The sequence below is a fragment of the Ammospiza caudacuta genome, chromosome 16 (genome assembly GCF_027887145.1).
Source record: "Ammospiza caudacuta isolate bAmmCau1 chromosome 16, bAmmCau1.pri, whole genome shotgun sequence".
In the NCBI taxonomy this organism is placed as follows: Eukaryota; Metazoa; Chordata; class Aves; order Passeriformes; family Passerellidae; genus Ammospiza; species Ammospiza caudacuta.
The window spans coordinates 16,797,827-16,822,347 of NC_080608.1; the positions used below are offsets into that span (position 1 = coordinate 16,797,827).

Genomic DNA, 24,521 nt, shown 5'->3' on the forward strand with positions numbered 1-24,521 from the left:
TCACTCCCCATTTCAGCCTCCCAGCCTACAGAGGGGACCTGACGTCAAGAACCCTTAAAAATAGACGTGCATGTGTAGAAGGAAAAGCAAAATAAAATCACTCTCCTAATGCACACACAGCCTCAGTGCCAGCAGCAGCTTGTCTGCTTCCTCACAAGACAGCAGCAATTTTGGGTTTTAATCCCTTGCCTTTTGGGGTTTTTTTTAAACTGAAGTAAAAACAAACCAGGAAAAGCTTCCCTGGAACTAATAACTGCTGTCTCCTGGGCAGAGTTTAGTCAAAAAAAACCCCAAAGCAACAAACCAGGAGGCTCAGCTGTGAATTTTATGATGTTCACTACAGATTTTAGAGTTTGCTTAACTTTCATGGGCTGCATTTTCCTCTCAGTGCTACTGCTGATCATATTGACAGACAGGCTTTGATAGTCAGACCTCCCAAAGCTTTCATAACTCTGCTGGAATCTAAAATTAGACAGCCTCAGTCACCAAAATATCATTTTAAAGGGGCATTAGAGAAACCTGAGCGAGTATTTGGTATCCTCACAGAAAAAACACATTGTCCAGCAATGTTTGACATGTTTGGAGAGAATATAATCCATCAAAAATGTGATTTTGAATGATAATTAAAAAGCCTCTTCAGACAAGCAAGCAATTCCTGCAGCTTTGATTGCCAGCAATGGATAGAGAAATTTTCAAGGACAAGAGGAAGAAAAACCACAAGGAGCTGGTGGTTTTAAGGGCAGCAGTTCACAGGGGATTCAATTTAAATGCTAAAGGTTCCGCAGCAAAATTCACTGTACAGATTGACTCCATCACAAATTCATCAGTACAGAGGTAACTCCAACATTGCCACCACACAAAAAGCTCTGCAGAAGGACAGAGTTCCACTTCTGAGCTCTTCAATTTACAGGAACCATCCATGGGATGGACAGTGTTAAAAGCCCCCTACACTTTAGAGCATTTTGTGGCAGATATTTCTGAGTTGCTGTGCACATTTCAATCCCAATGCTTGGCTTGCTGGGCTGTGAGCGCACACTGACAGCTCAGCTTGCCATCACCATAAAATAAAATAATTGGACTCAATAAATGGAGGTTTTCTTCAACATCAATAAAAAAGGGAGTTTTCAACATAGCAAAGGGCAATTTTTTACATTGACTACAAGTGATAAATGTTAAAAACACCCACAACCCAAAGCTGCTGGTGGAGTGGCTTTAAGGGAAAAATTTATTTCATTGTATTTTTTCTGGTAATTTTTTATTGTATTTTTTGGTAAATTTTATGTATTTATACTATATTATATTATACTATATTACAGTATAGTATATTATAGTATAGTATATTATAGTATAGTATATTAGTAAATTTTATGTGTTTATATTATTTATAAAATGTAGGTTACCTATTAAAGGTAACCTGCATTTCACTACAACTTCCCCCTGTATAAATTGAGTGAGTTTTTCTGCCATCTCCAATTTATATTTTAGCAACCAAGCAAAACAATGCAAGGGCTGCTAAGATGCAATTTCTTAAATATCCCCAATATCCTGGGAACTCTGCTGCAGCTCATGAAGTGTCCAGCCTGGGATTTAAAAACTCCACTTAACCCCTGCCAGATTACAATTAATATTAATGACTTGCAGGCCAAGTTCAGCCCAACATTAAGATTATTTTAAAACACTACACACTCCAAGATTTCCTGTTTGATAGCTGAGAAGTAGGGAAAACTCTTCTGCATGAAACTGAAATGGACTCATTAATAAAATATGGAGGATGTGCTACTTTAAGACAGGAGGAGGAGAAAAAAGAAGTAGAAATTGGTGATAACGTTATTTCTATTTTTAAACCCATCCCACAGAGTCACCCAAGATAGATGAGAAGTGCTAAGCCCATCCCACAAGCTTATTTATTTATTTAATACTTCTTACACGCTATTTTTAACAGCAGAAGCCAGGAAAGGCATCCATTAGAAAAATTACACTGAGAGTCTTCCTCACAGCAGAGGAGTGACACATCTGCCTGAAAACAGCCTCACAAGAGGTTTTTTATTTTTATTTCCCCTCCCTTTCCTGTAGGATCAGAATCCTGTAGGATCAGAATCCTGTAGGATTCTGGCATAAAAAAGCAATTTTATTTTTGCAGCATCGGCTCAGGCCGAGTCTCTGGGTGCAAAATCTGGATTTTCAGTCCTTCCTCACTGCCCAGCCCCCTCCTCTCCCTCCTCCCCTTCCTGCAAGGTTTCATTTTCTCAGGAACCCCTGGTTTGAACACAAGGACAGTCAGATGTAGATGTGGGGCTTGCCTTGAGCTTTGTTTTTTTTTTTTTTTAATCCTTTTGTTGTACACACAGATAATAAATGAAACCCCACAGCCCCTGGCATTGCAGCATTTTACAAGAAAAAAATAGTGAGAAATCTTTCTCTTTTTTTCCCATAGATTTAAATTAATTTATCCAACAAATGTTGGGTTTTCTTGGGGAAATATTTAGATTTATACCAGGAATACAGACGGGCATCTCCAGGGATGGGGATCCAAACCTCCCTGGGCAGTGCCAGTGCCTGAGCCCCCTTTCCATGGGGAAATTCCTGCTGTGCCCACCCTGAGCCTGCCCTGGCCCAGCCTGAAGCTTAATTTTCATCCAAACTTTTTTATAGAAGACAGAGCCTGGGCAGGTAAAGAGATCTAGAAGAAAAAACCCCAAAACAAAAAAAAAATACCCCCAAACAAACAAAATAAAACAAAAAACAACAACAAAACCAACTAACAAAAAACTACAAAAAACCAACTAAAAACCCTAAAAATCCCAACCCCAAAACAAAACAAAAAATCTCAACAAACAAAAAAAAAACCCACAACAAAAACACCCCAAAACAAAACAAAGAACAACCTAAAAAAAACCCCCAAAAACAACAACAAAAAAAAAAACCACAAAAAAAACTCCACCAAAACAAAAACAAAACCCCCCCCCAAAAAAAAAAAAACCCAAAAAAACCAAAACACCCACACCCAAAGAAAATCCAAAAAAGGGGCTAAAAGATGAATTTCAGCAGTGCCAGTGGTGCCCTGCAGAGCCCAGCAGCTCCATGGGGAATGTGAGGATGTGAGGGGGAACCTCCACAGGATCCTGCTGCAGACATCACAGCTGGATTTCTTCGCAGATATTTCCCCAATTCCCCAATTTTGCCCAAAATAATGAGAGGATTTGATCCATAATCTCCTCAGCCATGGCACTGCCAATGGAATATTTGGATTTCTAGAAGCAGCAGCTTTCTCTGGACTGGGGAGGTCACATCTTGCCAACAGCTGATGCCCAAACGTGAGAAAGCTGAATAAAAATAAATAATGCAATTCTGTGGGTAGAAAAGTCCCCAGTAAGCTCCACATCCTGGATAAAAATTCTGAATATTCTCTGTGTTTGGAATTCAGCCTCAAGCTAGGCCTGCCTTGGGCAGCAGAGCCCCTGGTACAGCTTTGATTTCTGCGTTATTTCTCTGATACTCTGAATATTCTGCATGTGAGCCTTAAAAAGCAGATTAGCAGTGGGCAGGACTCAAAGCAAACTGCTGGAAAAACAGATTTAAGAGCTCACATCCATTTGTTTTCCAAATCTGGGAGCCTTGTACGGCCCATGAGCCGTCCCCTGTTTTCCTGAGCCACACCAGGCACTGCCCTGTGCCCCCAAAGCCACACTGAGCCTTCCAGGCAGGATTAAACCGCTTCAACTTTGGCTTTCTCCAGCACAGCCCCGTGTGCCAAACACCTTCTTGCAGGGTTTGATGCCATAAATTGAGTGTTTTCCCCTCAAGTGCCGCTCATCTGTGCTGAATGCACAACCCAGCGCTGCCAAAACAGCTCATTCATGGGGGCTCGTCAAATTCATTACAGAAATAATATCCCCCTCGCTGCTCCTGCCTCCAAACTTTCATTTGTTGAGATAATTATGTTTTTACCAGGCTTTGGTATGGTCAAACAGACTCAGAGCCTCACAGAGAGGAACTTTCTCACATTAAAGAATTTTTGAGGGCTGCAGGCTGATGTGAGGGACACACCACAGTGAGAGGTAACCTGGATTTTATTATTCCACCTTCCCCATGTATAAATTAAATTTTCCTGGCACCGACAATTGTTATTTTAGCAACTAAAACAATGCAGCAACTCCCTTAGGTCTGCAAAAATGCAATTTCCGAGTTATTATTTCCATTTATCCGAATGGCGACTTGATCAGGAACTTCTTGCCTGCCCCTCTCACTGTATTTCTGTTAGGAATACAGGCAAGTGATTTATTCCAGAATTGTGGAGTAAGGGAAATATTACTTGGAAAAAAAAATCCCACCCAGCAAGATTCAGAATAACAAAACAAAGTGGAAAGTACCCAAAATAAGACCTTGCAGTTTATCTCACACAGGATCTAACAGCAGATTGCCAGCCCCAAATTTTGGGGAAGTTTTTTCAGGCTCTTCAGAAGAGAAAGTTTAAAAAAACCCCATCAGTTCAAGTGCCAAAGAAACTCATAAAATCAGGAGGGAAAAATAATCTACTTCCTTACAAAGAGAAGCTGGGGAAAAAGTTATGAAAATGGTGCCTTGGAGCATCCAGGTGTTCCAAGAGATTACAGAAAGTCCCAAGTGCTGCCTGGAAAGACCAGACCCAAGCTGAGTATTCCCATGGACCACATCACCCATTCCACTGCAGCAACTACCAAAAAAAACAGATTTTTTTTTTTGGTCCTTCTATATATTAACACCATTTTGCTTGGAAACTGTGAACAGGAGCATACTCACAATAAAACCCAGATATTTTAAACCATTCCACCACTGATTTTTGGGGTAAAACCATCAGGATTTTTAACCTGTCACCCTCCGGAGAAGCCACATCCTGTGAGCTGCACCTACCATGGGGTAGTGTTATGTTTGCACCATCAATGATTGCTTGTGCCAGTTCGTGGTCGTTGCTCTCAAAGGCGTGGGCAGCAGCCTTGAGGGCATCCCAAATCTCCTTCCTGCCCTCAAAGGCCGGGGCTGTGTCCCAAAATTCATCCCTCTTACTGCGCAGCTGCCCGTCCGTCATGGGGTAATCGCTCTTCCATTTGGGCTTCTCCTTCTTCAGGGGCTGGTTACGACCAAGAGCCACTGTGGGGACAAAGGAAAAAGGAAATCATCAAAATAACACCACAAAATTCCCTTTGGTTGCTTTGTTTAGGGTTTTAACTTTTCTATTTTTCACATTCTGTGCTGCTTTAGTGTGTGGGCCTGGGTTCACATCAGGGGATGCTGAGCTCTGTGCACAGAGCAGGGACACAAAACAATTCCTGCTCCAGCTGGGCACCAAGGACAAATGACCCAAATCTCAGCCCAGGAGCACAAACCCCGTGGGCTGCAGAGAGAAAAACAAGCAGGGTGGGACTGCCTGGGCTAAAGCTGCAATGGGACAATGAACTGCAAGGTGCAAATGGAGCAGAACTGATCCCAGGGACAGAGCCCGTGCCCGGCCGTGCATTTTGGGGCCCTTTTGGTTCATCTTGGGTTCATTTTTTGACCATTTTGGTTCATCTTGGGTGCAGCCCTGGCTGGGCTCTGGTGCTGCCCAAGGTGCATCCATGGAGGAGATCCTTTGAATGAATCCCTGCTTTATTCTTTAGCTCTGTCTGGTCTCTGTTCCAGCTCAGCCTTCCCAAGGCATCCCCAGAGCTGAATTTTCAAGCCTGGTCATTTTTGTTCATCACCTCCCAGGTGATGCAGTGAGAGGGGTGTTAATTATATCCTGCTCATGGTTCAGATCTTCATTTCTTGAGATATTTATGTTTTTACCAGTCTTGCATGGTAAAAACCAGACTCAGAGTCTCCTCAATTTCCCCAAGAGGTCAAAGGACTGTGGAGCTCAGGAGAAGGGAGGTGATATGGATGTGGGCCATGCAATTGTTATTTGCTACTTTTAATTAGGAGCTGACTTTGTTTCTGTGCAAATGCATCCTCCTGCTTGCTGATTTCCCCTGGAAATCCAGGAATCCATCAAGGTTTAAAGAGCATTTCACTCCTTCTCAATAAACACAACCCCATTTGCTTCCCTTGAACTACAGCTATTTTGGTGTGATAGCCACTTTGAGGTTATCACACAGGTATAAATTTGACAGATTAAAACTCCCTGCTCTCATCTCCATCAGTGCCTGTTGCTGCAGCAGGAGATTCCAAGTTCACAGAGGTTTTAAGGAGACCAAAACCCCCAACAGGAGGTTAAGCCTTTATTCAATCTGACCCCATAAGAGCAAAGAATGATCAGCTTCCTTTGCTGGCTCAGGCTGACAGACACGTCCATGAACCTGAAGTGTAAATCATGGAAAAGAGGAGTTTGAAAAGGATTCCTGCTGGTGAGCTGACAGTGCCAGCTATGCAGAGGAATGAGCTTTCTGTGGATTAAAAACATGGGAGAATGGGCTGGGTTGGAAGGAACCCTAAAGATCATTTAATTCCACCCCCTGCCATGGCAGGGACACTTGCCACCACCCCAGGGTGCTCCAACCCTGCCCAAACTGCCCTTGGACACTGCCAGGGATGGGGCCACAGCCAAGAATTTCTTCCCAATATCCACCTAAACCTACTCCCTGTCAGTCTGAAGCCATTCCCAGTGTCCTGTCTCTCCATCCCTTGGAAATCCTCTCTCTCCATCTTTTCCTTTGTCTGCATCTGCAGCTCCCTCAGACAATTGTGTCACCCCAAAGCCTCTCCTCTGCAGCTGAACAATCCCAGCAGAGCTGCTCCATCCCTCCCACCCTGCTGGCCTCCTACATTTGCACAGAAACAAAGTCAGCTCCTAATTAAAAGTAGCAAATGACAATTGCATGGCCCACATCCACCGACTCCAGCCGCTCCTCGTGTCCCACGCACAACACAACAATAATAAACTCTTAAATCCTTTCAAGTGACCACAAGCATTTATTGCTTTTTGTTTCCAGGGGATTGCTTCCATGGGACTGCTTCCATTTGCTTTTCAAAGCAGCGCTGACCATTTAGCAGACTGCAGAGCTGCAAGCCCCAGTGTTTACAAAACACCGAGTTTCCTGGCACAGCCCAGCCTTTCCCAGTCCAAGGCTCAGCTGAGCAAGCCTGGAAGATGATGCTGGGGCAGCCTCAAGCAATGGGGCTGTGCATTAAACCCTGTACATGCTAAAATTCTAAAAACATGTGGGAAAACACTCCAACGAGGAACTGTTTCCCTATTAAGGATTAGCAGCCAGAGCATGACATTTTCAGCCAGACAGAACAGGACACACTCCAAGAAATTTGGGTCAGTGGATATTTTTTTTTTCCGTTCCACTTTAGCTCACATCTGTTTGCATCCGCTCAATGGATGCTGATTTGTCCCACAGGGCCCTCTCCTTGTCCCCAACCATCAATTATGGAAGCAGGTTAAAGGCACTTCCCTCAGCCCACTGCAAATCCAGCAGCCCACTCCTCTCCCTGCTTCCCACTCTGCCCCAGACTGCACCCAGATTTATTAAAAATTGATTTATCCTCACTCCAGCCGAGGCTCAGATCCTCACAGCCTCCAATAACTCCTCCCTGGAGATCCCATCCTTCCCACACAGACAGCAGTGATCATAAACCCAGTGATAAATTCTTTTTTTTTCTGAGTTGGAAGGAAGGGTGGTGGAAGAAAGGGACTCTCCAAATGGCTCCAAAGCCAAATACACTCTAGCAAGCCATCCATCCCAGGACTGAGCCTTTAAACACAATCTGGCTTCAGCACAAGCCAGTATTTAAAAAGACCTTTGGTGTGTTTATCATTTAATAGAAGTGCTTCAAGGATCCCCAAAAAGCTTTATGCCTTCCCTGAAGAAATATTCATTATTTAGCTCTGTGGATAGATGGGGCAGAATGGATGAGAGAAACTTATGCCATGTAAAAAAATAATGTGCAAAAATGCCCAAATATTTCCCTTTCCAGCCCATGTTTTAGTCACTAAAGCAAAACATGTGAATTTCCACAACCAAACTTTCGGACCACATCAAAGCACTTTCCCTTTTCTGTTAACAAGGCTGATAAAGAAACAAACATCAACAGTCTGAACCACTTAAAAGTATTTACAGTGTCAGTTTTCTGTTCCTCACTTTGGAAGGAAATTAGAGCTCAGAAGGAAACCCTGACTTCATTTCAGACCATACCCATCACAGGCACCAGCAGCTTGCAGCATCCAGAAAAGAAAGCAGCATCCACATTAATTTTTCATCTTACATCACTTCAACACGAGTAAGAAATTATTAATACCCTGCTGGAAAGCAGGAATTGTTTTCCAAATGCCAAGAAGAAGGCACGTTCTCTCTGAAGCAAAGCTCCAGGTCACCCTCTCAGCAGAGGCCAATGGCTGATATTTTTGGCAAGGGATTTATTTAGAATGGAATATGGAAATCAGCACTGGTCTACTTTTCAAAAAGTGAAATATCAGCAGCCACACTCCAAAATGAGCTAGGCTGTTGTTCCAACAGCTCAGGTGTGCAGGTGGGGCTGTGCATCTCAAAGAGGGTAAGAAATGCACAGAGTTTAGGGTGGAAAAGCCCTCCCAGCCCGTTGAGTCCCCACCTTGTCCCCAGCCCAGAGCTCCAAGTGCCACCTCCAGGAATTCCCTGGGGCTGGGGATCCAAACCTCCCTTCAGATCTGCTTGGAAAGGTGGTGATGGATCAAAGACTGGACACAAACTCTTGGAAAGGTGGTGATGGATCAAAGACTGGACACAAACTCTTCTGAACATTCTTTTCCAATCCTAATAATTCTGTTTAATGCCTCAAAGTGCCCCAAACCAGTGGCACACATGGGCTGTTCCTGCAGGATTTAGCAGCATTCCCTATTTGCCCTTGCTACCCTGGATCAGGATTGCTCCTGTCAGCCCCACTGAACTCCTACAAAGTCTTATTTTTCAGAAAGAAAAAATGTATTTCTCCAATCCTCGCAGACTGTTTTATCACCTGAATTGTAAATTTATTTCCCTTCCCTGCAGCTTCCCATCAAAGCAATGAATCTGGAAGGTTATCTCTGCTCCTTATGCAGATAAACCCAGATATTTAAATCAGTTTCTTAACAGGATGTCAAGAAACGTCTCTGTGGCAGTTCTTTGGAGCAGCTGGTGTGTTTGTTATGTTGCTATCACTGTGGATATCACTGTGGGTATCACTGGTGCCTCTTCTGAGGGGGACCAGATGAGCAGGAGCAGCTGCTACCACAGGATTCATGTATTAAAAGCCAATATCCAGCTACACAATCCATAATTCCTAATTTATACCACCCGAATTACAGCACTCCACCATCAAACTGGGAATATTTCAGCCCCAGAGGGTTTTGTGTCAAATCAAACATGGCCAGGCTGAGCCAGGGACAGCTCAGAGCTCTGGGGAAGGGCAGAACTTCTCTCAAATCTCTCTCTGCTTTAGGTGGGACCTGGATCTTCCTCCTCCCCACTCTCTGACCTGCCAGGTAACTCTGGATAAGGTTACCTGAAACAGCCCTGAAGCAGCTGAGCTCAAATCTTAATTATCTGAGCAAACACCTCTGCTGCCATCAGCATTATGTGAGTTTTCCCTCCCACCCCATCCTTCAAACATCTTGCACCTATTTCTAAAACTAAAAGTAGGACCAAATTTGGCTGTTCTATCCCTGCAAGTGCTCCACAGAGAATTTCCTCCCTTCCCTTGGAAACACAAGCATATGTTGCTTGCAGCATTAGTCTTTTACAGCTTTTGTAAAAAGCAGAGGAAAACTGGCCCAGTCTGGTGGTGGAAAAGTTTCCAGCACACAGAACCCACCAGGGCATGGAAACCCAGGAGGAGCCACCTGGATTGGGTGTGTTCCACTTCAGGGGATCTCCAGGTTCATCAGCAGCTGGAGTCACAGGAACAGGGCCTGGCTGTGCTCCCCCAAACCCCTGCAGATCTGGGGGAGGGTGGACACACAGCCAGAAAGCACCAGGGAGGGACAGCCCAACAGTGGGACACGAGTTAAGAGCAGATGTAGGCAAACATTCCCAGATCAAAATGGTGAAATGTTGCAATAGGAGAATCTGGCAAGATTTATTTTATATATAAAATACAATAATAAATATATTATTTATATCATCATTTATTTTATAGCATTTATTTTATAATATTTATATTATCATAATATTTTTATATATAATGAATATGTTATTTATAATATTGTTTATTATTATGTCTTATATATAAAATAAATCTGGTAAGATTTTACATATAAAATATAATAATCAATGTATTATTTATAATATTGTTTATTATTATTACATTTTATATATAACCTAAATCTGGCAAGATTTATTTTATATATAAAATATAATAATCAATATATTATTTATAATATTGTTTGTTTTGTATTACTTATTTTATATTATTTATATAATGACATTTTATATACAAAATGAATATATTATTTATAATATTGTTTATTTTATATTATTATTTATTTTATATTATTTATTATAATAAATAATAAATAAAAGAAAATGTAGTCTTTCCTTTTGCCTTGATTAAGAAAATATCCAAGAGATGAAGCCAACTGCTTAAGTGGTGAGAGACGACAAAGGTTTCCCCAGCCCCAGCAGGACAGGGGATGTCTCCCCAGGAGAAACCTCGATAGTGACCTGAAGACAGCCAGGAGAAGCTGAGGAAATGTTTTACAACTTGAACCAATGATCAAAACTATTTTCTTTACCAGATTGCTTCCCTGTTAAGGCTCAGCTGCTAACAAAGTATTTTTCTATCAGGAATGAAATGCAAATAACAGTTTGCTACCCAGAAAGTTTCTGTCAGGAATAGTCCCAAGGGCTCCTCTCCCCACAATCACCCTGCACTTCTCTACTTAATCAAATGAGTCCCATTTGAAACCCATTTTGCTCCAATTTCCTCATGAGGTACCTTGTAATTTGGTATCACTACCACACAGTTCATCCTAAACATTTTGTTTGTGTTGTTCTCCAGTGTAATCCTGAATTACAACGGTGCTGGAAGAGCCAGGACAAAGGAAAAGTGCAAAAACCCAGGGAAAACAGAGAGGGAGAAAGGGAAAATTCATTGCACTTAAGCAGCAGACAATTTGAATTACATTAAGCAACACAGGCTTACACAATTTAAATTACATTAAATAGCACAGGCGTGCCCAACAACAGCAAAATGGCAGAATTTTATCTGTTTATTGCTGATTTTCAGCAATTTTCTTTTTAAGGTGGTCACATTCTTCCAAGGCAAGAAGAGGATTTTGGAACAGAAGCGGCACTGGACAGTGGCAAAGACTTAGAAGTGAAATATTAGGACAATTAAGCTTCCTAACAAGGAAAGGAATTAATATTTTCAGGGAGCCTGTGTGAACTTTCCAAATAAATACAGATAGATGGAAAGATAATGCCTGAAACTAAGTCAAGTTTTATGGTTTTTTAGGAGGGTAAAATGAACGCTACTTCCCTGGTAGAAATTCAGGTTGTATCTTGAAATAGTTGTGTACTAAAACACCGGGCTGCAGACTCAAAGCAATATTACAAAAGTGTAGGCACAGGTATTAATTCAAAGATATTAATTCTGAGCCAAGTAACAAACTGTGAAGCTTTTCAGGGCAGCAAACCCAGCAGAGACACATCAGCACACAGAAATAAACCCTCCAGCCAAGCCCTCAGCAATTTCCCCTTTCCCCCACCTGAAAGGAGGTGAAGGAAGAAAATAAACGCAAAATAATCAGATGGAGAAGGGAAGGAGCAGCAGCAGTAAAGGCAGACACCATGTGCTGCTGCTCAGTGATGGATGTGCTGCCTCTGGGGACAAGGGGGACAATCCATCACTGGTGCCACTCAGTGCCCCCAGCCTGGCACACACTGCTGGGCAGGGAATCCTTCCCTGCTGCTCCTCAGTTCTTACTCAACACCAAAAATTGCCCAGAAGAGGCTGCAGGGAACAAAATGCAAGTTCCTCTGGTAATTCCAGGCAGCTCTGGACAGCTTATCCCTGCCTTTGTCTGCACACTAAACCTTCCCCGAGTCAATCCAGAGGCTTCTCAGCATGAGAGGATGAGGGTGTATGGATGAGCTGGACAAAGAGAAAAACTGACTCTAATTAGCAGCTATTCCACTGCATTTTCCATTTTTCCCATCATTTTCAGCAGAAACTGCAGAAGAAATCAGGAGATTTCCAGGCAGCTCATCACCCCTCAAAGGAGCCAGCAGTGTTGCAGCAAGAAATAAAAGCTTCAGCTTTGGAAAACTGAATCTTTGCTTGCTCTGTGGTATTGCAGAGATCCCAGCTCATCCCAGCCCAGGCAGGACCTGCTCAGGTGGCCACAGCCCTGGGATGTCCTGAACAGAACTAAAACCAGGGCAGTGCATTTTATCTGACCTGAGGGGCATCCTCAGCCCAGAGCCAGCTGGCAAGGGGGAATTTAGACTGGATATTGGGAATAAATGTTTCCCTGGGAAGGTGCTGGGGCTGCCCCTGGATCCCTGGCAGTGCCCAAGGCCAGGCTGGATGGGCCTGGAGCACCCTGGGACAGTGGAAGGTGTCCCTGCCCTGAACAAGATGATTTTTAAGGTCCCTTCCAACCCAAACCATCCTTTGCTTCCATGATTATTATTTCCAAAAGCTCTGTGGGCACTCCTGAGTCCTGCCTGCCCACCCAGCCTCCTGCTGGGTGCACAAACAGAGGATTCTCAATCACCTTGGGTCTCAATTCTCAATCAACTTGATTCTCAATTCTCAATCTCATTCTCAATCATCTTGATTCTCAATTCTCAATCACCTTGATTCTCAATTCTCAATCAATCAATCATCTTGATTCTCAATTCTCAATCAATCAATCATCTTGATTCTCAATTCTCAATCTCATTCTCAATCATCTTGATTAAGCTCATGGCACAGCAGCTCCTGTGGACAGAGACAAATGTCTGAGGGAGAGAACACCTTTGTGGAGTCCCCACATGCTCAGGGGCTGAGCAGGGTGAGGAAGGCAGGCTGCCAGGCAGGGCACAGCCCAGGGGATGCCCATCTGCCTCTGGAGCCCCAAACCCAGCTTGCCTGAACTCAGGTCCAACAGCAGGAGCTGTAAAACCCGGCTGAGAGTCAGCCCCAGCCCGGCAGGGAAGTTCAGTGAGGTGAAACAGCTCCAGGGGACAGACATTATCAACACAATTACCTGTCAGCACTGTTTACTCTGGAATTTAAACCGCTCCTATCTCTGGCAGATGAATGTTTTCAGCTGGATACAGCAGAGGATAAAGATTTCCCCATCCCCAACCCACAGAGTGCAACACCAGGAGCTTCAATCTGCACCATCTACAGTGCACAACTGGGCCACCGTTTTTAAAGCTGTGACAAGAACCATTAAGGAAGCTGTCAGCAACGTGAAAAATATTCTGTGTGAGGCAGGCTGCACAGGGCACACGTTTGTTGTGACTTCAGCAGCGTGTGGCTTAAACTGCAGCTCAACTGCAGCTGAGCTTGGCACCAGGGCAGCCCCACACCCAAAACAGGAGCAGCTCTGGGAATGCACTGGGAAGCTGCACAGAAGTTATCTGCAAAAAAAAAAAAAACAAACCAAAAAAAAAAAAACAAAAAAAAAACAAAAAAAAAAAAAAAAAAAAAAAAAAAAAAAAAAAAAAACAAAACCCACCCTAGAGCTTAAATGTATCTCAGCATGAGGAAGAATGCAACTCAGCAACTTCACCTTTAAAGCACTAAAAGCCTTTTGTGTCTCCTGTCCCTTCAGTTCCCAGGGAAACTTTAGACACATCAGATAAAAGTGCAAATTCCTGCCTGGACAACCTGTGCTGGTGCCTGCTGGGACAGGGCACTGCCCACTGCTCCAGGCTCATGGGCAGCATGGACTGAACACCAGGGAATGTCCAGTTCTGCAAAGGAACAGCTCAGGCTCACAAATTCCCTCCCTCCTTCAGACTGTTCTCCCTCTGACCTCTGCACAACAAGCATGAAGTGCTAGAAGAGTGATTTAAAGTTCACTGGGGCTGACACCACAGAACCACTGAGGTTGGAAAAGCTCTCCAAGATCACCAGGCTGTGCCCAATGCCCACCTTGTCACCAGCCCAGAGCCCTGAGTGCCACCTCCAGGGAAAAGGAGCAGCATCAAAACTCTCCCAGTGCCAAGTGCCTCCCCACACACTGACAGTGGCACGGTGACTGCCCTTTTTATACTAAAAACAGTATGTACTTTATTTACAATAATTCTCCAATACCTATCACCTATGTTAGAAAGTCTGTCTCTACTCTAAACCAATCCAGAAGTGTCACCATCACAGCAGAAGATGGAGGGGAAGAAGGAGAAGAAAAAGGAGGAGAAGAAGACGATGACAACATGGCCAGATTCCTCCATCTTGCCTCCCGAACCCCCATTCTAAATCCCCAAAATTCTACTTTTTCACCCTGACAAATCCACTGTCCTTCTACTCAAGCTCTCGTGGCTTGTAACTCTTCTCCCAGCTGAGTTCTGGGTGCTTGGAGCAAGGCCAAGGCGGGGTTTGGCTCAGCAGGTTTAAACCAAAGCCTGGCTTTTCTCAGGGCTGAGCCAGGGGAGTGGTGTGGCCAGTGCTGGCCTCTGTCACACAGCCACAGCCCGGCCACACGAGGCCACCAGGAATTCTGAGCTGGGCAAGTGACACAGGACCATCTGCTGGACATCTGGGCTGTGTTTAACACACCACCAGTGCTTCCAACATCAGCAAAATTTTCAAGGGGAAAAAAAATAACTACCAAAGGCAGCCTTATCTTTCACCCTGCCAGAATGACAAAAAATATTTGGCTGAGGATTTCTTCAAACTCTGAGGTGTGATGGTGCTGGAAGCAGCCAGGACACCCTGCTCAGCAGGACCTTGTACAGAGGGTGTTTAAATGTGGGGGATGAACCTTCTGGAGACCCTCTGGATGGTGCCACCAGTGAATTGCATTTACTACAAGTAAACCCAAAGTTCATTAAGTCATTGGATGGTTTGGGTTTGAAGGGATCTCATCCAGTGCCAGCCTTTGCCATGGGCAAGGAGAGTATCTACCACCCCAGACTGCCCCAAGCCCCAACCTGGGCATTTCCAGGGATGGGGGGCAGCCACAGCTTCTCTGGGAAAGCCATTCCAGGGCCTCCTCACCCTCAGAGGGAAGAATTCCTCCCCAATATCCATCTCTGTCAGTGTGAACCCATTCCCCTTGTCCTGTCACTCCGGGCTGTTGCAGAATTCCCTCTCCATCTTTCTCAGGTTTTTCCCTCAGGTAAAACTGCTCAGACCCCATCTCAGCACAGCCAAAATTTGGCTTTGCTGCATGAAACCCTCCCAGCACACCCTGAAATCTGGGTAATTCAAGGTATAATGCTCAGGACAGATGGCCAACTCCATTTCCCAAGGATTTTTTGGCTGAACATGCCATGCTTGCCATGTCACTGCTGCCAGCACAAATTCCAGCAGGGAATGACCAAAAAAAAGCCTCCAAGTTGGTGGCTGTTTTTACAATGACCAATGATTAAATTAGCTTAGTTAAAGGATCTAACACCATGTCTTGAATTTATTCCAGTGTCACAGTTATTGGCAGGGATAAAGTTTCACATGAGCCAATTAACTAAATGCACTATTACTGTATCTCAGCTGCTTAAGCTCATCAGTTAATTAAGAGCTCAGTGTAAGCTGAAAATAGGAATCTTACCTGACACACATCCCAAACATACTTTATCTTAATGATTTCATTTTACACTCCCATGTAATGTTCCTCAGGTGCCTGAGGAAAACTGAAAGGTGATTGCTTGGTTTCAAGAAAAGTGAAAGTGAAAGTCACACAAACATTGACAGATTTCATCTAAGAAATTGGATTTCTCAGAACAATACTTGCTGCTTTATTCAGCCCTATTTTAGAGGGTACTTTTCCATAGTAAAGTTAATATTTCACATTCAATTTTGAAACTCAACTCCTCTCTGTTCTCCTGGGCAGTCACCCCCCAGGAAACTCCAGCACCCATGCTGGATAGAGCTCAGAATTTAGTGTAGAACACGTGAGCAACCTCATAAGGAATTCCTACCCTCCAACTACACATCTTGTTAAGAAATCCACATTTATCCCCGAGTTAGAGGCAAGTAATAACAGATAAGGACATCAGTGGATTGCTCAGATAATTAGAAAGCAATCTAAGCTAAAATGAAAAACGTGCAAGCCTTTGTTGCAACTTGTATAAATACCTGGATGTCTTGTACATCCAGGGGGGGAAAAAAAACCCCAAACCAACCCAAACCTGTAAATGGGAGTGTAAAAATTAAAACTCCCTCCATTCAAGGCCTTTTTATCCCCCTGTAAAGGGAAAAACCAGCCCTGTTAGAGCCTCAAGGATTATTGATGCAATCAGAGAATGGTTTGGGCTGGAAGGGACCTTGAGGGACATCCCCTGCCATGGGCAAGGACACTGCCACTGTCCCAGGTGCTTCATCCAGCCTGGCCTTGGGCACTGCCAGGGACCCAGGGGCAGCCACAGCTGCTCTGGGCACCCTGTGCCAGTCACTTCAATCCTAAGTATTTAAAATCCCCCAAAATTAGAAACTTGATCAAGGCCTCCTCCTCCTCACAGCAATGCACAGAGAGCACCTTGTGAGCTGGAAGGACCTTGGAGGAGGCACAGGAACCTGCCCTCTTCACTTCAATTGCTGAAATGAAGTGAGATTAAAGCAGCCAGAGCCTTTCCACCTTTAGCAAATTAATCTGATCTCTTTCAGAAGTCCCTGAGCACACCAGGCTTTAGCTCTATTAATGGCCTGAGTGGTGCTTGCTCAGTGTTTCCTACGGACACACAGCCCTTGAGGAACTTCCTTTCAAAGGCAGGGATCACAGAATTTGATTGAAAATGAATTTAATTCTCCACAGCTCAGGGCAGGCTCCACACTGGCAGCCCAGGGATGGTGCTGGCAATGCTCTCAGTTGTTCCAGAGCCAGCAAAAGCTGAAGCAGGGCTCGGCCATGGGCTGTGCTTGTCTTTTCTAAAAAGCTCCTCACCATAGTGCTCCAGGAGCTCATTTCTCCTGTGGCATCACTGCAAAGCAAGAGCAGAGCTCTTTGTCAGGACAGATGCACTTTTCCTACTTTTCCCCATTATTTAAGGCATAATTGATGTAATAACAGGTTAAATAAGTGAAGATGCTGGACCCTAAAGTGACTGCAAGAAAAATTCCGAGTTCAAGCAGAACTCTCCATTATTACACAGATCCTCTTCTCATCCCTGCTGCCCTTTCTGCAAGGGAAAACAGCTTCAAATTAAGGATGAGAAGTTTGAGTGGCAATGAGAATGCATTATTAAAAAGAGATTCTTATTTCAGGCATCTGAAAACAGGAGCCCACCTCTCCCACAGCTCCTCAAGGCAGGTGGGATAATTTGGTTTAGGGAAAGGAACTCCTGAAAGCATTGCAGAAATCAAACCCCAATACCCAAAGCTGATTTCACTGCAGTAGTGCAAAGGATTCCTAAGAATGGCTGCATGCAAGTCCATGACAAACTCACTAATTACTGTGCTCTAACGAGCAAGCCATGCCCAGGAAGTGCTGATTCCACAGCTCTGAACAAAGGCATCTCAAAGCCCAGAGCAGCAGAACTGGGGCCACTTTCAGACCTGAGGATGAGCAGGGGAAAAATGCATTAAAACCTGAGCAGCATCCACACAGCTCCCTGTTATTAGCATCAAAACTGCCTTTAACAAACATCAATCCCTGAAATATCTTGGTAGAAAAATGCTCTGTGAGAAAAAGGGCTCCTAATTTATTAACCTTCAACAGAAACCAGCGAAAGTTGGAAAGTTTCAAAACACAAGAAAAGAAATGGTGCAGATCCCTGAAGCTGAATTGCATGGCAAGAGTCCCCTCAGCTGGAAAAAATGCCCTGATTAATTCATAATAACCAAAGCAGACGTGTGAAAGAAGGAAGGGTGAAGGCAGTGAGCAGAGAGAAATGCACTTTATCAATGGCAGATGAACCCAGCCTGGAAATTTGGCAGGCAGAGCAATCAGATAGCGACAGAATCCTTGAGCAGGCAAACCTGGAAAGGGTTTCAAGGCAAGATTAGATCAGTTGGTAGAATTTCTAAGGCAGAATATTCTGTTTGACACAGCACTGAAGCAGAGATACAGAAGCCTTTGCCATCTTGGACTTTGCACAACTTTAAGCTGAATTGTCACTACTTAACACTTAATAAAATGGATTTTTTAGTTAATAGAATGGATTTTGAACAGGCTCAATGATCAGATCAGCAGCTCAGCATCCCTCTGGACAGAGCTGCCAAGAGATGTTAAAGCAGGACACTGGCAGTAACCAAAACACTTCCTCCCCCACCTCAAAAATATCTGCAATATTTTCCTAACTAATGTGAGCTCAATGCAAATTATTAACTCTTGGTAATAAGTTTCCCAGCACAATAAGATAAAATGCTAATGTGGTTCCTGCAGCACACCAATCATCAGGAAAAACGTGATCAGAGTCTGAAAGAACAGCAGGGGCATTCCTAAGATAAAACACTTTATTTGGGATGGATAAAGCAAGAAAAAAAAATTATAAAGGAACCTGTTGATTTCCCAAAGCGATATTGTGAAGAGGCTGTGGTAAGCATCAATTCCAATAAGTTTAAATTAAAAATTCTGGGGGAAATTTGCTCCCTGAGAACTGATCATGACTGATCCTGGGATGGAGGAAGGCTGGGAATGGGGAGTGTTTGGAGCCATCCCACTCCTATCATGCTGATGATAAAAAAGAGAATTTTGGGTTCCTGTTTAAGGGGGTGATTGTGTTTTCCCCACTGCTGAGCACTCCAACACTCCAAAACCCAGCAGATTATTTCAATTTTCAAGCTAAAATTTCAATTTTCAAGCTGCCAGAGTGATAATTTAATCAAAAGCCACGACTTCTCCTCCTCAACTTTAACCTAATTCCTACAACACCAATATTCAGGAGAACTGGAAAGGGCACAAAATGACAGCAATATTTAGGAGAAAGGGCACAAATATTTAGAAAGGGCACAAAACTTCCCAGGGAGGCAGAGCACACACAGCCCTTGAGATTCACCTCCAACAACAGCTGAGAAGAACCTGTGATGGTTTCTAAAGGTTTGTGTTATTTAGGAGAATAAAACCCCCAAATCCAAGTGTTTCCAGAGGTTTACAGAAAATAATCTCTGTCCACACTCAATTAGAAAGTCTCCATTCTGAGGCAGAGCTCAAGAACTGAAAGCTTATTTGCAACTAAGGGATTTTCATTCTGGTACTGCCTTGTAACACCAAACCACAACAATCTGACAATGCTGCTGCTCCTTTTTTATTCCCAGCTGCCAGACTAAAATCTTGTATTCCCTGCTCTATTTTCCAGGAGTTTCAGATAAAGCCAAACCCATGCCTGGAGGATTTTTGGAGCTATTTTAGTGCTGTATTAAAAGGAGAGCCCTGGATACACACAAGGAATGTGATTTGTTGGGATGCACGAAGGCAGCAAAAAATGGGATTTTGCTGTAACATCCACGTGGGGCCATCCCATCTGTGAGTGACTGGAAGTGTGTGACTTCAGTCAAGCAATAATCATGTGGTTTTCTGTTGAAACTCGAGCTTTTTTGGCACTAGAACTACTTTTAGATCTGGATAAACACACAATGGAGAACTGTGGATGTGAAAAACACACAAAAGAGTGAGAACTCATCTCAAATGAGCATTTCAACCTGTCTCAGGATAATATCCAATATTGATCAGCACTTCACAGAAGGTATTTTTGTTCTAAAAGCGCTCATATTTACAGCAACCCATGTGCTTTTAACGAACTTATGTGGGCACAGAGCAGAAAAAAATCACAAAAAAAAAATCAGTCTGCTACGTGCTTCACCGAGCCAAGTCATCAACATGCAACTCATGAGTGAAATCTAACCCTCAAAAAAATAAAGTTTAAATAGCTCTGTGACAGCTTTCCTCTCCTTCAGCCCTCCCAGTGCTCCTGCTCAGCTGGGAGCTGTGACTTCCCAGTTTCCAGAGCAGGTTTGGTCATTCCAGGCACGGGGAGGATGGGAATGCCCAGGGAAAGGGGCATTTTGGCTCAGCCTCAGCCATGGGGCAGTGGCAAATCTGGGAATGCTGCTCCTTGAAGTGGGAAGCACTGGAGTGCTCAGCTGAGCTTGTTTGACTCTGAAAAACAGAAAAGCTCAAACCTGAGGCAGCAGCAGCAGATTCTGCTCTGCTTTAGTGTGTGGGTCTGGGCTCACATCAGGGGATGCTGAGCTCTGTGCACAGAGCAGGGACACAAAACAATTCCTGCTCCAGCTGGGCACCAAGGACAAATGATCCAAATCTCAGCCCAAGAGCACAAACAAGAGAAAAAGAAGAAGGATGGGGCTTCATCCAGCTGGAATTGGACAATTAACCCCGATAGGCAAATGGAGCAGAACTGATCCCAGGGACAGAGCCCGTGCCCGGCCGTGCATTTTGGGGCCATTTTGGTTCATCTTGGGTGCAGCCCTGGCTGGGCTCTGGTGCTGCCCAAGGTGGATCCACGGAGATCCTTTGAATAAATCCCTGCTTTATTCTTTAGCTCTGTCTGCTCTCTGTTCTAGCTCAGCCTTCTCAAGGCATCACTGCCACCAAATTTATCCCACCTGGGAATTCACCCACCCAATCTTTGGGTGACCATTATGCTTCCCAAAACACTTCCCAACTGCTCCTTCCCCTGTCTTCGCACCCTGGGGAGGGGTAACAAGCTGGCAGCAGCCACAGCCATGCTAGGTAGGAATGGGATTTATACCTGCACTAAAAAAACATCTAAAATACATTTGTACGTTCCAAGATTTGGGCGTCCCCTTCATACTCAGGGCTTGTCTCCTCTGAGGGTCAGGGAGGCAGTGCAATGCATCAGGAGCATTTAAAAGCTCAATATTCTGCATCAAAGACACTCTTTTGACACAGCCAGCCTCTGCGTGCACCTGAGAGGGAGAAAAACACAGCCAAACCCACTGTGAAGGCACAAATCCAGCACGTGTGACACAGGCAGGGCTCGGTGACAGCTTCTCCACGAAATGCTTTGTGCAGCCAGTGCAGGGGAATTAACAATTTTCCCTTAAATTCTCCAGCCAGCCATTATCCTGTGCTTGCTGATGCTCTGCTGCAGGCTCAGGTGCTCCCAAAAAAAAACCCCAAAACAATTGGCAGAGAGGAGAAAATGGCATTTGGCAGCTGCAGGTAGCCTGTGCTGTTCTGTAGGTGCTCTTTTACAGAGTCTGTATTTACCCAGGCAGGCAGGAATCACAGGAGATGAGAGCTCTGTGGCAGGGAAATAAAGCAACAAAGTAAATGCCACGGAGAGATTCTTCTGCTGAATCCACAGTGCCCTTCATCACAGCATGGGAGCAGAGCTGCAGCTCCATGACTGGATTTTAAAAATAGAAAGGTAACAAGCTTCCAATCCCAAAGTGCTGTGCTCTGCTTCCGATGCCATTTCAGGCCTGGGAGTGCTCTCAAAGAGCACACAGCTCCTCTGGGAACAGGTGAAAAATGCCTCCCTCCAGAATCTGTTGTCTGAACTAAGGGAATTATTTATAGTTGCTACATTTATTATACATTATTATAAACGGAAAGCTGTTACGAGCTATAAAATGTTTATCATTTCAGGGCATGAAAAGTAATTTATTTCTAGAAAAGTGGTGGTAATGCTAGACTGAATATATATGTTTTAAGAGTAAACTTTCCCTGTTAAACATGTGCAGAGCCACCATGCTCTGTGTGACACATTTTCCCATTTTAGCCTCTAATCTTTTCCCCCTGGGCACTACCTGTTCTTGCTGCAAACTACTGAAGCATTTTCCACTCCCGTCTGTGAAGTGCCTCTGCTTTCATGGTTGAGAATGTGGGGGGAAAAAAAACACATGACAGATCATGCAGAAACTCCCCAAATCCCCTCCCTTCCACCTCAGCAGCAGCACAAGGATGTCTTCATACACACACACAGATAGACAGGCACACAGAAAATCCTCCAGCACATCTGAGATCCTCCAGAAGCAAAAAAAAAAAAAATTCAGTGCTTCAGAGCTGTGCCCATCTCCTCCCACAAATGGCTTTCAAGCAGGGCTTTGAATTTTCCTTTTAAAATCCTCTCCACTGAGGAGAGGGGGAGATGGGCAGGGAAAAGGACACTGAGAAAAGGCTGGAGGGAGGAGCTGCTAAAACTGCCCTAATCCACATCCCCAGCAGCGTTTCTGCTTTGGGAAGGACAATTTCCAAATGTTTTCCATCAGGCCTGAGAGGTCAAGTGGCTGTGGAGCAGCTCCTGCAAATTGATAGCATCCAATAATTGCTCCTGCATTTATTACGTGCAGAACCTGCAGTGCCCTTGCATTTCCCAGGGCTGGGGAGCCTCAGGATGAGACTGATGGTATTTTAAATATTTAAGGTAGTCTAAGAAAGCCTCATTCAGCATTTGAGACAGTTTTTAATCTAATCCTACAACGGGGATCAGAACAAAACCACTTCCTGCAGTTTGCTGTGCCCCATCTTTTGTCCAGCTCTCATTGCATTAAATCTGAGTGTGCCAGGGCCAGCACAAGGCAGCAAATGCAAAATCCAGGTTCCAGCTGAACCTTAAATAAACCACAAGAGACGTTTTCCCTGCACACAGGTCCAACAGGGCAGTATCAGCTGCCATCCTGTGCTGGAGGTGTTTCCCACACTCAGTGCCACCAGCATTCCTGCTGCTTTGGGATGCAGGAGGCTTTGGATCCATCACCTTTTCTGCTGTGGATAACTCAGTCTGAAACACTGAATTACACTGCAGACACGGCCCCCACGTGAGGGGAAAGCTTTTTGTTTTCTTAAAAAACAAGAAAACAAACCAAATCTAAAAAAATCCCCAACAAAACTGACAAGTTCATTTACTTCCTAAGTAGTTGCACATTTCTGTTTTGTCAACTCTAAAATGCCAGACAACACAGAAGCAGCAGATGAAACTAACTAAAAACCTCAGAGTGCAAGAAAAGTGTTTTATTCTACAGTCAGGTACTGATCCCAGCTTCGTTATTCCTCCACAGACAGCACAATTTATTTAAAAACGCATCAGACATTTATACACAATGTCTGTATAGAAAAGAAGACGAAGATTGTTACATCACACTCTAAATTATAAGGAGGAGTTATATTCCCTTCTCAATCATGGTCATTTGCTCATGAATTTCCAAATCTTTATATTCTTTCTTTTTTAAAGGCAATCAAAGCAATTAAGGCCAACTTGACCCTTCCTTGTACCTGCAAGAAGACTCACAGGAATTTGCAACTTAACCACGAGGCAAATCTGTATTTCAGGCTTCAACTGTATTATAATTTGTGACTCATAAATTATATTATTCAACATTCACATGAAAAATAATAGCTATCACATTACTTGCTGCAATGAGAGTGCATGGCTGCTTTGTAGAGTTTATTCAAACTGGCAACTAATAATATTTTCCATTTATCAAAAGTCTCCAAAGCACAATGACTGTTCAATTTATTGTATTTAACATTCAGTGAAGGAGGATGTTGTCGTTTTCAACACTGCAATCCAAAACAGAGAAATTAAAATAAATCACTTCATCCAGAAGCCAAACAAACAATTACATGGAGGAACCAGCCAAAAAGGAAACCAAACAGCTTCGTTTGCCAGCCCTTATTAACAGCAAAAATAACACTTTATTTGGGTTTCTGAGAGCTCCCTGTTATCACCTGGAAAACAAAACCGAGTCCTGTATTTGACAAATGAAAGGTGTCACAGCAGTAGAGTGGCAGCCAGGAGAGGAACACCTGGGACTGAATTATCAGGGGGTGGCAGCACCCATTCCCAGACCACAATCACCTCCAGGAGGCTGTGGGTGCCCAGCCCTCGGGAAATAAGGCTTATAATAGATATTGCAGATAATATAATAGGTAGATAATATAATAAAAGGCTAGTTTTATTCCAAAGCCATGATAAAACCCCTTGTGGAAATCAGAGACTCCTTTAGGTTGGAAAAGACCTTTAGGATCATCATTAACCCATCACTGCCACCTCTAAACCACATCCCCAAGTGCTCCATCTACACATCCTTTAAATACACCCAGGCATGGAGCAGGAAGGATTTGGAGCAAATTTCAGTGTCATGCTAAGCTTTTTTGGTTATTCCATTAAAAAAAAATCCAAAATGAAAACAAACCATACAAAACACCCCCCCATTAGGACCTAACAGCAAAAGCCAGCTCTGATTTCTGAATGTTTTTGCCAGCTCTGTATTCCAGACCAGCAGGAACTACCTGAAATCCAGAGGTGCCTCTTTCAGATGGCAGTGAAAAACCATCCCAGCCTGCACCCAACAGCTCCAACCCACTGAAAAATCCCTCTGGGAGACTCTTTGTGTGCTCCAGCACAAAAGGGAGGCACCAAATGCTCTTAAGTGCTCAGTCATGAGCTGCTTGTTTAACCCCCGTGCCAGCCAAGCAGAGCCCGGCTGTATCAGTGCAATTGTGAGCCACAAATCTCACTGCTTAA

General features: G+C 44.0%; 1 protein-coding gene across 1 annotated transcript in view; it reads right to left on the reverse strand.

Annotated features, from left to right (window-relative positions):
• Positions 1–24,521, reverse strand: part of UBTD2 (ubiquitin domain containing 2) — a 43,358-nt gene that overhangs the window by 14,559 nt on the left and 4,278 nt on the right. The window contains exon 2 of the mRNA XM_058815480.1: positions 4,891–5,127. Coding sequence (XP_058671463.1) covers positions 4,891–5,127 — 237 coding nt within the window. The remainder of the gene's footprint in view (positions 1–4,890; positions 5,128–24,521) is intronic.